The following is a 13,265-nucleotide window of genomic DNA, read 5'->3' as shown; positions in this document are numbered from 1 at the left end:
CAAATGTATATATAAATCAATAGAAATATTTAAGCACTAAGATCCGCTTTGACTGAATATAGGAATTCTCTTTTTTAATTAGAATATTAATAATACTTGAGAATATATTAACATAATTAATATATAAATTATCTTCATACATAGTTAAAGAATTGATGTATAATAATTTGTAACAAGAGAATGTGAAGAGGAAGAAATTAATTAATCGAGAACGCAGAAAAAAGCGCGGAAAAAAGGCGTAGTAACTGAGCTGAATACATTTATGGGGACATGTTTTAATGGATAGTATTCATTAGGGAGGTCCATCGCGCGTCATCGAGGTATTGTAAAAAAAGTTTATAAGAAAAAAAAGATCTGCCGATCTATGCTCGTGGGAAGCTGCCGTATGTGTCATTGATAATTCCGCAGCATTTCGCAAAAGAGTTCTTCTCTATTTAGTTTTTAGATCTCTTTCTAAGTTTATTTTATTTTATTTATTTTATTGTTTTAATTTTTCGGCTGTCTTTTTCCCAGACTTTAGTGGACAGAATCGAGTGGTGCAAGAGGACTGATTTGGGTTTTCTGTGAAAACAATCGTGCAATGTAATAAATACACGGCCTATAGGACGACAGTCGTTTGCCTTCAGCATAGAGACAGATTTCGGAGAAGGACGTGCGTTTCTTTTTTTCTCTCTTTTTCGTTCCGCTCATGAAAGATGATCGATGTGTAATATGGTCCGGTCGTCGAAGAGCCTCAAGAGGACGGGAACGATGTCGGCGCACGGAGATAACGTGACGATTGGCTCGTCGCCGTATTATTTTCGCCACCCTAGAGAATCGGCAAAAGCACAGGACGATCGTGTAACGTCGGGACAAAACGGTTAGTTTCTTCTTTTCTTCGCTTTGAAATCCTTCAATTATATTACACCATCCATTTATATGTCGAATCTCCAATCGATATTTTTTAGCGAGATATTTTAAATTTCATGCAAAATCCAGTTTTTAAGTAAAAGATCAGCATTGTATTTTTTTCTAATCTCCTAGTTGTTTTATAGGTTTTGTCTCAGTTAATTAGAGCTGTTATTTTTTATAACTACAAAGATTCGAAAGAATTTTGAATTTTCGAACTTAACTTCGAATCTTCGAAGTGTAAGATATTTCAAGGCTTTTTGAATTTCAGAGTTACATTTTGAAGCTTCGGAGTTACTTTAAATTTTAAAAGTTTATAGTTAACTTCGAAGAATTAAATGTTGTCAAAAGTAACAATTCTAATTTCTTTTATTCTCTAAGTTTTCTCCATAATTTTTCAGAGCATTGACTCGCTCTGATAAAAATAATATTCTTCGATATTCTTCTTGGAGATTTTTTTCATTTATTATTCTATTAGTCTAGTTTACATCGTGCACTTGATATGAGTATTAATAATTTTCTATTAAATTATCTTAATTTCAGCGATATGTGAAAATATATACACAATATGTATATTTAATTAATCATTTTGATGCATATTGTATCAATTTAATATATTATTCTTTGAATACATTACTGAAATTAAAATAATTTAATATAAAGTTATTAATTAATACACATATCAAGTGCATTATGTAAACTAGACCATTATATGCACATAAGATAATCTTTTGATCTTTTTAAATATATATTTGATGAATTACTTGTTCATTGTTTTGCACAGTGGACGACAAGCCTTCGGTAATTTTAACAATTGCATCTTCCAAGGGAAGATGCAAATACTGCATTTACAGTCTTATTGGGATGCTGATGATCTTGTTGTGTATTGTGACCAGTGGAATGTTATTCCCATATCCTCTGCATGCTTCATGTATTGTTAAATGGTAATTACGCTCTATGTATACATCAAAAGTTAAGATACGAACGATTTGTGAGAATTGTGCTGTAGAAAAACGGATAATACTTTGATAAAGTTGAAGAAGTCACTTCATAAATTACTTTTTACATTACCTTATATGTGTTTGTTATAGAATTTCAATACAAAAAGTAATACAAAATTGAGCAAATAATATAAATACCAAAAATAAAATACTCGAACTTGTATTCAATTTCTAATAATAAAAGGTACTTATAAGTAACTTGTAAACTAACTTTCCAAGTCCTGTATTTTGATTAAATAACAACACTTGTTATACATTCTTTTTAAATTCAAATAAGTTTATGGAACTTTGACTACCAGGGCAGAGTTTTCGATAAACACTAATGTTATAACTTCACATTCAACATTTAACTGTTACATGTAATATGTATTATATTACATTTATAATGTTGAATGTGAAATTCTAATATTGATGTTATGTTCAGTTGGTATTTACTGGAGTTGGTATTTATTGTCACGATTTTCAAAAAAACTAAGATTCCGAAATTGTAAGAAATCGCATATAGCCAAATTTCATCGTTTCTTCGCAAATAAGTGACACGCCATTCGCTAAAAGCTATTCATCGATTATCAAACACTCGTCACAACAAAATAACGAGCAAAATATTTTTATGAACAGGTTCAAGAGCTTTTTGAAATTTACATTCTGTCACAGCTGCCGTTATCGTTTTCTTTTTTCTCTGAGCGCCGAGAGATCGGATCCCTTTCATCCTACGGCAATAGCTAATGCGAATGATCGTCGCGTCATTTTTATGAGGACTAGAGCTTTCGAAAAGTTTCTTTTGAAGCAACGTCCACGCCGCTCCCGTGAGCGTTATATACACAGGGAAACTCAATATCGCCGGCGCGACATGGGGCTCGTATATTTTGCTTTGGCCGGGACGACACCGCCCGAAAAATAAACGATCCGCGCTTTTCCAACTTCACGAGAACGGACGGCATCGTATCGGGGTAGCTCGCTATTTTATTACTTTCGGTTGCTTCGAGTATCTTTTAAAATTAACATCAAATAGGTAATACAAAAACTTTAGAATCGGTATACTTCTTATATAAAAAAAAATACAGTATCTCTAACCAAAGAAAGATGGGTGCGTTTGAAAAGAAGAACAGAAATAAATCACAGTTTATAACATTCTAAAACACATTAGAAATTTAAGTGTGTAAAAGTATACAAAGATGATACGATTTCCTACGAAAATATTTTATCCAACTGAGTTATTTAAATACTTTTTAAAGATAATTACTCTAGGAAGTTTTTTGACGATCCGTGCGCGCATGTGATGCAAAAGTTCCGACGCCAGATAACGAATTGGTCTTCTTGGAACACTTGTCGACAGCGTGACGGCACTTGTCAGTATACGGTAAGAGTAATATCTGATTTTTAAATGTAAATTAACTTTAACTTTTATCTCGCGACAGCTCAAGCTACCTGTGGAGAGTAACATAATTAGAGCAACGCACAAGACATCAAAGTCATTCGAGAGGATCGAGATCATCTTCGAAGAGATAAACAATACATGTTTCGCTAAGGTAAACTTTTAATTGAACATAATTATTATATATACGATAATGAAAATACGAATGATATTATAATATGCATTGAAAATAACATGAGATATCTCATTAATTTCACATTAATGTTTACCCAACGAGAAATGATTCATCGAATCAACATCGATACGATAATTTCAATGTTGATTAAATGTTAATTCGATGTTGTCTAATTGACAGTCATTTCTCGCTGAGTAATGACGCATTCTTTGATAAATTTGATATTAAAGAATATATTAAATATTTTTCTTTGATAATTATATGTAAAATCTTAAAGTTTAAATTGCCGAATGTTAGACTAACGAAAATATCATTTATATGTAGGCTGAATCTGTTTCAAGCAATTGGTTCACAATATTCGATTACGGGGAAAATTATTGCAATCTACACAACTTGGTTGTGGGAGCTGGTCTCGACAGACACGCGAAATTTCAGGAGCTGACCAATGATGCTACATGCACGCAATTCAATATGGCAGTCTGTTGATGAAACAAGACACACCGGTTACTTGTGATTTTTCAAAACTTACATGTGTAAATTTATTTCAAAATTTATATATATGAATTATATATATTGCTATATTATACATATATAAAGTTTTTATATTATATATAAAATACTTATATATTGTATAATTATATATATTCAAATATATATAAAATTGATATATAAATTGAAAAATAACCGTTAATTACATAGAAATTGAAAATATTTAAAAAATAAACTTAATATAAATATAATATATATACGTATATGAAACTATATATGCATTATGTTTAGATTATATTAATTCTTCAAAATTTATATATATTTTGATAACATTTCAACGAGAGCCGGAATAAGTTTGAAAAACCATAAGCTTTTTAATGTTTATAGTAAAAATTTATATTTATATTAATTTACAGAGTTTCATATATAAGTGTTACAAGATATTTATATCATAAGTTTATACTTCGATATATCCTTTCTTATAAAACAGTAGATTATATATCTTGCTATAAATATTAAATATCTTACATTAAACACAGAATTAATTATTATCCGTTATTATGGAAAAAATAAGAGATTATGTATCTTCTTTAAATATGTATTGTACATTTATCATTGAGAAGAACATATATTTCTATTAACTGATCAAACAAAAGATTTTAAATAAATTGAGATCTAATTATATAAATAATTAAAGCTTCAATTGTTGAAATAATTCGAACACGGAGAAAAATTGAAGTGAAAATAACATTCATAAAGAGGAAACGTTTATTTTATTTTACATTTCTGTAAAATCAAATTGAACAATTTAAACTGTTTGATTTTATTTATTTTCAGGCTTGAATGGTCAGAGTTATTTAGAATTTGTTCTTAAAATTCATAACTATTTAAACTATGCTATTGAAAATAATTTATGATTTTTTAATAGCACAGTTCTGTGCAAGATGCATCTCATAGAAATATACTTGAATCCCAACGATCAAATAATACAAGTCATATAAATTAATTTAATTAAAACGCCTATCTAACTAAAACACTAAAATATATATATATATATTGAAAATATTATCAAATTTAAAGTGATCTTAAGATCATTATTATCATCAAAAAAACGTTATTTACAAAATCGCAAAATGTACACAAATTATTTATAATCATATTTAATTATTTATGCTTTCCAAAATAATTATTTTTCTCACGAACTTTTTTTCTCGGATTACTTTCTTATTATAAAATCGTACTAATTATCGTACTAATATTTTACATTATAATAAATAAATATTCAACCCCAATTTTTAGCAATTATTAATCTTTTTTTGATTAATCCAGATGCTCACTCGATGTACCGGAGTGGTGGTAACAGTAGTTATGTCCGGGTGAAACAAACGCTCGACATCTCCTGCCATTTCTCGTTATTCCCATACAAGGTATTTTCAGCATCGGAGTATTACTGAAAACATTCTTTAGCTATTTTATGATTTCCTCTTTTTTAAAATAATTTTTCTGACGACAATTATTTATTTACCTTCTAGTTCGCGGCAAATCCATGTTATACCGAAAATGCTCAAACTTTCCTGTATCATTAAAATCATTTGTGTTATAATCGTTATGATCTGTGAAATAATTATCTTGATACTGCCATGACGTTACACTGTCGATAGAAGAATCACATTCTATCAGTCCTTTTGTTAGTGCAGACTGTAAGTGAATAATGTCCTCACGTTTCTTCCTGGATGGTTGATATGAACAAGAGAGCTCCTCATGCGCATTTAAATTGCGTCCACCCCATGAAGCGACTGCCTCTAACAAGGCATTAAATTTCCCTGAAAAAATTATCGGATATTGTAATAATCAAACCATTTCTCTCGCTTAATTTCAGTCTTAAATAGAAGAAATACCTCTGAAATTATTTATTTGCGAAACACTGAAATTGTACAGTTTTCGCACTTTACTCATTAATCTTGTGTGTAACTGCATTTTTGGTACGGAATTAGAATTCGACGAAGATGTGTTGTCATGTCCAATTCCATTCGCATAGCCTTTTTGTTGATGAATCAGCTTAATCAACTCCGTCTTCGCTTCTGGGATGTTTGGTCCGATTATACGTTGTATTCCCAGCATTAAAAAATGCACTGTGTTAAAGAAATAAACATCAAACGTCAATGTAATATACCAAGTATTCGTATTACACAATTACTTTCTTGTTTTCTATATTTATTTTAGAAACATTTTATCACACGTTTTAATATACTCACTTCCAGTAATCAAGAATATTAAGACCGTTATAGATGTAAAATCTAAACAAGCTTCCATGCCCTGTTTCAAGTAAGTTACAAGATTCGCTGGTATAATGCCCATGATAGTAGCTCTGGTTAAAAAAGGAGCTTGTAAAAATGCGGCGATTATCATCGCCACTAATAAATATATAACGTGTAAAAATATGCGATATGCTCTTTGCATTTGTTCACCTAAAAATACAGAAATAAATATATTGCATTATTAACATATTCCAGTTAACCTAATATTTTTTTTCAAACAAAAGTTTTTAACCTAATGATCATAACATAATTAATTTAACAAAATTCTTTTTACACAATTGTTGAATTAGATCGCTTTCTTATAAAACAAATATATCTTATACCAGTATCGCCGATGTAATCAGTAATCCATCCCAATTTTTGGTCTACTTCCAAGCGCATTGTATTAGTGAGATTCCAAATGTACTGGATGGTATCGTTAATTTGCGTGAGCATCTGCATCGTTTGCTCGTATTGGTGGATAGTTTCCTCATGTTGTTGTAACAAATGATTTGTGCTTTGTTCGATTTTCTCCCAGATCATTTGCGCTTGTTCTTGTATGGTAAATAAATCCTGCAATACCTCCTTATGATTTTCTCCACGTTCAATAGTCTGTTGCTCGAAATCTTTATGTGCCTTTTCTGAAGAACATATTAAATATATTCAGAATTTCTACGAAAGAGAATTTTTATAATAGTAAAACTATGTATAAAAAGTTTGATTTACTAACCTAATTTGTTTTTTATTTCTTCCGTCATGGCAGCAAGCTGAGCGTGGCCAGATCGTATTAACGCTTTTTCATTATACAACTCTCTTAGATTTGTTGTTACAAGATTGTGAGCTGTTGCCTGAGCATCCTTCAAGTTTTCTTGTTGTGACAAAAGTAGCTTGTTTTTTTCAGTTAACGATAATAGAGCTTCCGTTGTTTGTTCTTCCAGACGATCTTGACCGTGCTATTTAAAACAATTAGTATAATGCCTCAGTTAAAGAATGAATCAAGAAATATATTGAAGAAACATATAAGGAAGAAATGTAATTACCTTCAAGGAATTCAATGCCTTGATTTGAGAATGCGCAGACTGCATCAGCTTGTTGACAGTCAACTCTGTAAGAGCACGAAATTGTGTATTTCGAGCTGTATAACAAATTGCTCTCGCTCTGTTACTTATTAAATGATACGCATTCCACATATCAGCATCCATATCAGTTGTACATTGTTTAAGAGACTAAAAAAAAAAAAAAAAACAAAAATCATGCTTTGTACTTACACTGACTTATACAACAAAGTTACACAATATTCTGTCACATGCACATATTTTTAAGACATGCACACTCTTTTTGGCACTATTCGTTATTTATTATTTATGTTTCTAATTTTTTTAAATTAAAATCAAGCTTATTGCAGTATTAAAATTTGCATGAATCGAACATTGGTACAACATATGTGGCACTAGACACTACTGAAACCATAAACTTTGGGGAGGTCCACTAAAGTAAAGGGAGGGGGAAGTGCAGGTTTGAACAGGCATGGAATTTACCCCCTTAAACTGTGAAGGGTTCTGACATTCAGCATATCTTATTCTCGTACTAACAATGTAAGTCAATACTCTTGTCATTAACAAAAATAATAAATCGATAAATTTTAATAAATAAACTTTTAAACATACAAGAATAGAAGAATATTAAACATAGAAGAATATTAAACATTAAAAGCCACAGAAATATAATAAATATAATAAAATATTCTCTCTATTGTATATATAATTCAATTATTCTTGTATAAATTTTATGAAACAATAGAATATAGAAGATATCGACTCGATAATCGACAAATCGTAATGAAAATAACGAAACTCAGACATAATATAAACATTATTTATCGTAACATTTGATATTTTCATGACATTGACGTCAAAATCGACAATAATATCTGTATGCTATCTAGAAAGATTTTTTTTTTGCAAAGACGCTGCGTTTTATGAAGTACGTACCATTTCTTCAGTGCAGGGAAACATTTTCCTGCCTTCAACTGCTGATTGGCAGTTAAGGAGATTGACACCCAATTTTGCTAGCTCTTCCTCTGTCATGTCGGAGCATGAGGTTTTAATCTTCATAATAACCTTGTGCTGACAAGTCTCCAATGGGGAAGACACTTGAATATCCGTGAACTTGGAAGCCTCTTGAAGAAATTTCTCATCCTCTGTCATTGACTCATAAGGAATCGAGATCAGAGGCACACCATCAGCGACAAGGACATTCGAATCATCTGTTTTTTTGCTCCATAGCCAGTCCAGCATAGATGTGCTACCAATTTTACAATTAAATGACAAGATAAATATTATCAAAAGAAGTCTACACTCCATTTTGTATCTGACTTATTGATCTGAAATAAGAACCAAGAACAACTAATTGATTGATCTGAAATAAGAGAGTAGTCAAGAATAACTTAAACTGTTCCAAAATTTATCAATGCTAAAAATCTAATTCATATTAAAATCACTATAATTTTCAGTATTGACATTAAATTTTGGAGTCTGAAGTTTTATTTAACCCTTAATATACACGATTGGGTGATTTGTATCCTGTACATTTTTTTTTTCGAAAAATTAGAAGCACAAGTAATTAGAATATTTATATACCATTTTTTAAATACACAATCTCATATATAAAAATTTTCTAAAAATATTAAAATATATGTAAAAATCACTTAATAACTCTTGTATATTTGTTAAAATAATGAAAATTAATGAATAATCCATCATGTGTATTAAGAGTATACAAAAATCAATACTGAAATACATAATTACCTAAAAGTTCTAAAACTATCGATGAGCCTTGACAATAATTAAGATAAATAATGCACGATCATCTGTTTCTGTTGAAGACTGATGTTACAAAACTGCACCACTAAAAATAGACAGTCGTCCGCTCCGGACGAACTGTTGTCCGCGTCGTGTAGTTTCACTGACAACGCGTCAACGTAAGAAAAATTGCGACAGGATCTCTCGGGATAAGCGAGTGATGGGGTGTTTATCCGTTTCGCAAATTCAAACGCGATGACAAGTACTTTTTATGTGTTTCGTCCGTGTGCTCCAACGGTTGCGCCGTTCAAAATGCGCAAATGGCGATCAAGGACGGAGTCATCTGCGCGGTTGTGTCCGTCATATCGTTTTTACTTTTCTCATTCTGATTTCTCATCGTACAACCACTGCGAGATTTGCGTTTTATCCGTTTCTGCGTTCTATCCGTTTTTTGCGTTCTATTCGATTCTATCGCGAAAGGAGATCGAAGGGATCTTCGGAAAATTTATGATGAAAACGTTGAAAATCATCGTTGCATTCTGCACTTTTGAGATGAGGAACGCCGGAATGGGCCAATCGCGAACGCGACAACAAGTGTCCAATTCCACCATGTTCTATGAACTTTTGAAAGCGACCAATTATATGGCGCGCGCGCGCTCGTTGATCGTTCTGAATCAGGATTAGCAAGGAGTCGAGTCGAGAATTCACAAACTGTAAACTAAATATTTTATTTTCCAATGCACAGTTATTTCGAAACACACACGAAACGCACTTGTATGGTATTGTATACGATGATATCTTCGAGGATATATTTTATATCATCATTTTATAGCATCAGCCGCCTTTTCATTTCTTCTCTGGCACAACCTCGCTGATGCCGTACATACCAGCTAACAAACGCCCGTGAGCTGGAGGTACCGGTTCCTTAGGTGGTAAATATGGTCCTTTGTCGCCCATATATACATAGCTTTAGAATTTTTTAAGAAAAATTTTCGAAGAAAGATGAGAACTGTTTTTTTTTTGTTATATTACAATATAATTTTGTTATGTTACAATATAATTATATTATTATTATTGTAATTGTAAAATATATAATTATAATATAACTTTCATTATACTATTATAATGAAATATTATACTATTATTATTCAATATACTATTATAATGAAAACGTTGAACAAGTGATTTATATTCATTTTCATTAATGTAGATTAACTGTAATCTCGATTTAATTTAAAAAACTGTTTATTTTTTTTCTAATTCTAAGAGTCAGAATTAGAAAGAATAATAATTTTTAAAATTAGAAAAAATAAAGAGTGAATTAAATCAAAATTAAAGTTAATCTACAATGAAATGAACTTATGACATGTTAATTTTTTTTAACTTACTTTTTATCCTTATCTAATGTTTAAAACTAGAAAAAAATAAAAAGTAAGTTAAACTAAGAATTAAACTGCATTTGTAAAAACGAATATTAGTTCTAAGAATTAGAAAAAGAGTATATTAATCTATATTAATAGAATCAGGCATTAGCCTTGCATTATATCAACATTTAAAATATGTATACGAAAAGGATACGGCAATCTCAAGATCCAATATGCACTCTGGGAAAGCTTGATCGGTTCCTCACATCCAGTGACGAATATCGGGCAAGGTGGAGGACCAGGTTGAACCCGAGGGTTCAATGTGACGTGCACTGGCGCTTTAGGTGTCACTACATGAATTCTCATCAGCTGAGCGATTAAGGGTTTAGTTTGCCTAAAACAAAAAAATGAAAAGAAAAGGAAATATGTACTTCCGCGTTAAATGGGTTCATATATGAATCATATTTCATTAAACCGAATACGATTGGGTTCTACGAACCTGCAAGGGCAAGGAAAGTACAGAGGCATATCAGCGGTACTGGACGTCACCTTGTTTCCACTGTCTTTCACTATGCCACTTCCAGTCGCTTTTAGTACCTTATCGGGTGCAGACGCCATAAAGCGATGTCCACGCGGACACTCGTATTCCACCCCGACAAATATTTTCACCACGAATTCTTTGCCTCCTTTCGATTTACGACCACGTATGGCGTTCATATTCTGGAAATTCTTGCCTCCTCGTGGGCAGTAACCTCCGTGATCGCCCACTAGCGGCCACAGTGGATTTCGTTCTTTCTGATGCTCCAGTCTGTAATGGATATTTATTTTTCTTATCTCTGTTTCCATCAATATAAATTAATTTTAATATCGGTTCGATTTATTTTTCATGTTTTTTTGATCTTTAGAACCAGAAAAAGATGAAGAGAGAGTAAGTTAAATCAGATTAAACTTAATCTATATTTTATTAGGAACGAACATTAGAAAATTTTTCTATAAAGAACCGGTATATGTAGACAAAACTTTCTCCTCACCTAACAGTCACGTCCCATGGTAGTAAAAACGCGGAGGTAGGGAATACTCCGATCTGATGCTGCAGTCCCAAATTGTGAGAGTAAAGACTACTCGGTCCAAGGCATACCAGAGACCAATTGGAGAATTGCGGCAGTAAGCCGGCCGGTGATTCAGTGTGTAACATTCCAGGTAGATATTCTGTCGTGGATGGTTGTCTAACCAAAGATTTGTCTATAAAACGCATATCAGTATAAATTTTTAATTAAATACTTGAATTCATCTTAAGCAGAATGACAGATCCCAATAATATTAGAATGAATCGTACGTTAAAATGAATTATAATTAATTAAAAAAGTGACTTTTAGTAATTATTTCAGAGCCATGATGTCACGACTTGGGATACTTCTGTAGCGATGAAACACCTTTAGAATTTTCTGCATCGCTATCAGTGACTTCTATAACAACTTTGTGCGAGTCGCTCGGTGTCAAACTTGTTTTATTGCTTAATCTCGGAATATCTCCTTCTATTGGATCACTCGTTGCCGATGATTGACCACCGCTACCATAATCTGTATTTTCATCTGAAATATTTTTAGATATTATACACTCAATAAAAAAACATTCCTTTTATTGACTATTACTTGCCATTCAAAGTATCGGTTCCTAAACTACAAGCTTGCGTGTCTTGTGGTGTGGAAGATCCATTGCGACTGAAGGAATCATGACGTTTCGTTGCTGAAAATAACTGCGCTGCTCTATAGATGAAGAAAAACAAGAAAATAAATCAATATTACTGGGAAGAAATTTTTTACAACACGAATGCTGTACCTATAGTTATGTGTGCTGGGTTGAAACACGGGGAACTGTATGCTTTCTAGTTGTGCGCAACCACATTGTTTCGCTAACATTTGAAAATAGTCATGATTTGCTTGTCTCAGACTGAAGGGATCTTCTCTCGAGCCTTGGACCCTACCGCAATTGCAAGCGCATACATATCTTACGCCACTGCAATGCTCTCTAACAGGTAATTCACTGTAGATGAAAATAAAGATAATTAATATAGTGAATATAATGCCCATATGAATATGTAATAATTTATTATAAGAAAGCATGCCTGTCGTCCTCTCTGGGCTCAGTTTGTTCTCCACCTCCCGCACCTTCGCTACCTCCTCTGTGAATAGGATTCGTACAAGGATGACCGGTGAGTGACAATACTTCACACATTTGTCGACCAGCTCGCCAATGCTTGTCACATTCAGCTTGTAATTTCTCATTAAATTCTTCGAACAATGGACCGCGGGCATGCATTTCAAAGACTGCCATTGCATGTGCTAACTTCGATTCGTGATACGCTCTAAAAAGTAAAAAAGTTTTTGGGACGTGATATAGCCATCGCATCTCAAACAACTTTACCTTGTATAATGCTGCGGTAAATTTTCTTGATACGCTTGTAAAGCTCTCGGAAGTACTTTGCTACATCGACTTTTACTAAATTTCACATCGGTATCTAATAAATTGTGAAGCATCAATAGTTCTTTATCTGTTCCGTAAATAAAGTAATCGAAAACTTTGTTTGCTACTTGGCAAAATATGTTTAAAGTAGGTATCTGAAAAATGTCACTCAGTTTTTGTTTATTTTATTGTAAAACATTGTTTTAATATTATTATTATTTAATAAATATTAATAATATAATATTTAATAAATATCACATTCAATATTATATATATAGCATTAGATTAACTTTTATTATTTATTTTATAATTATTAGGTGTGGGAAAAAGATCGTGGCGTTTTTTTAACGCCATCTAATGGGAAAAACGCCACGAACTTTTTCTCACACCTAATATATACCTCAAAATGGGC

General features: G+C 31.9%; 3 protein-coding genes across 3 annotated transcripts in view; 1 reads left to right on the top strand and 2 right to left on the bottom strand.

Annotated features, from left to right (window-relative positions):
• The first annotated feature begins 750 nt into the window (after positions 1-750).
• Positions 751-3,961, top strand: LOC108687980. Its single transcript, XM_018194029.1, has 5 exons — positions 751-859; positions 1,673-1,832; positions 3,138-3,249; positions 3,308-3,418; positions 3,764-3,961. The coding sequence occupies exons 1-5, from the start codon at positions 751-753 to the stop codon at positions 3,923-3,925; spliced, it is 654 nt and encodes a 217-aa protein (XP_018049518.1). The 3' UTR covers positions 3,926-3,961.
• A 1,260-nt stretch (positions 3,962-5,221) lies between these two features.
• LOC108688050 (protein brambleberry-like) lies at positions 5,222-9,678 on the bottom strand. Its single transcript, XM_018194132.1, has 9 exons — positions 9,033-9,678; positions 8,217-8,608; positions 7,266-7,451; positions 6,956-7,178; positions 6,570-6,866; positions 6,184-6,396; positions 5,827-6,060; positions 5,454-5,751; positions 5,222-5,378 (listed from the first exon to the last, which is right to left on the bottom strand). Exons 2-9 carry the CDS (start codon positions 8,586-8,588, stop codon positions 5,249-5,251), a joined length of 1,953 nt encoding a protein of 650 aa, XP_018049621.1. The 5' UTR covers positions 8,589-8,608; positions 9,033-9,678; the 3' UTR covers positions 5,222-5,248.
• Positions 9,679-9,738: 60 nt separating this feature from the next.
• LOC108688051 (protein SMG8) overlaps positions 9,739-13,265 on the bottom strand; it is a 5,240-nt gene continuing 1,713 nt past the window's right edge. Inside the window, 9 exon segments of the mRNA XM_018194133.1 lie at positions 9,739-9,993; positions 10,605-10,784; positions 10,890-11,198; positions 11,422-11,632; positions 11,824-11,982; positions 12,047-12,156; positions 12,230-12,433; positions 12,516-12,755; positions 12,815-13,053. Coding sequence (XP_018049622.1) covers positions 9,873-9,993; positions 10,605-10,784; positions 10,890-11,198; positions 11,422-11,632; positions 11,824-11,982; positions 12,047-12,156; positions 12,230-12,433; positions 12,516-12,755; positions 12,815-13,053 — 1,773 coding nt within the window. The 3' untranslated portion in view covers positions 9,739-9,872.

Source organism: Atta colombica, unplaced genomic scaffold (assembly GCF_001594045.1).
Source record: "Atta colombica isolate Treedump-2 unplaced genomic scaffold, Acol1.0 scaffold224, whole genome shotgun sequence".
Taxonomy (NCBI): Eukaryota; Metazoa; Arthropoda; class Insecta; order Hymenoptera; family Formicidae; genus Atta; species Atta colombica.
This window is presented reverse-complemented; position numbering and strand designations above follow the sequence as displayed.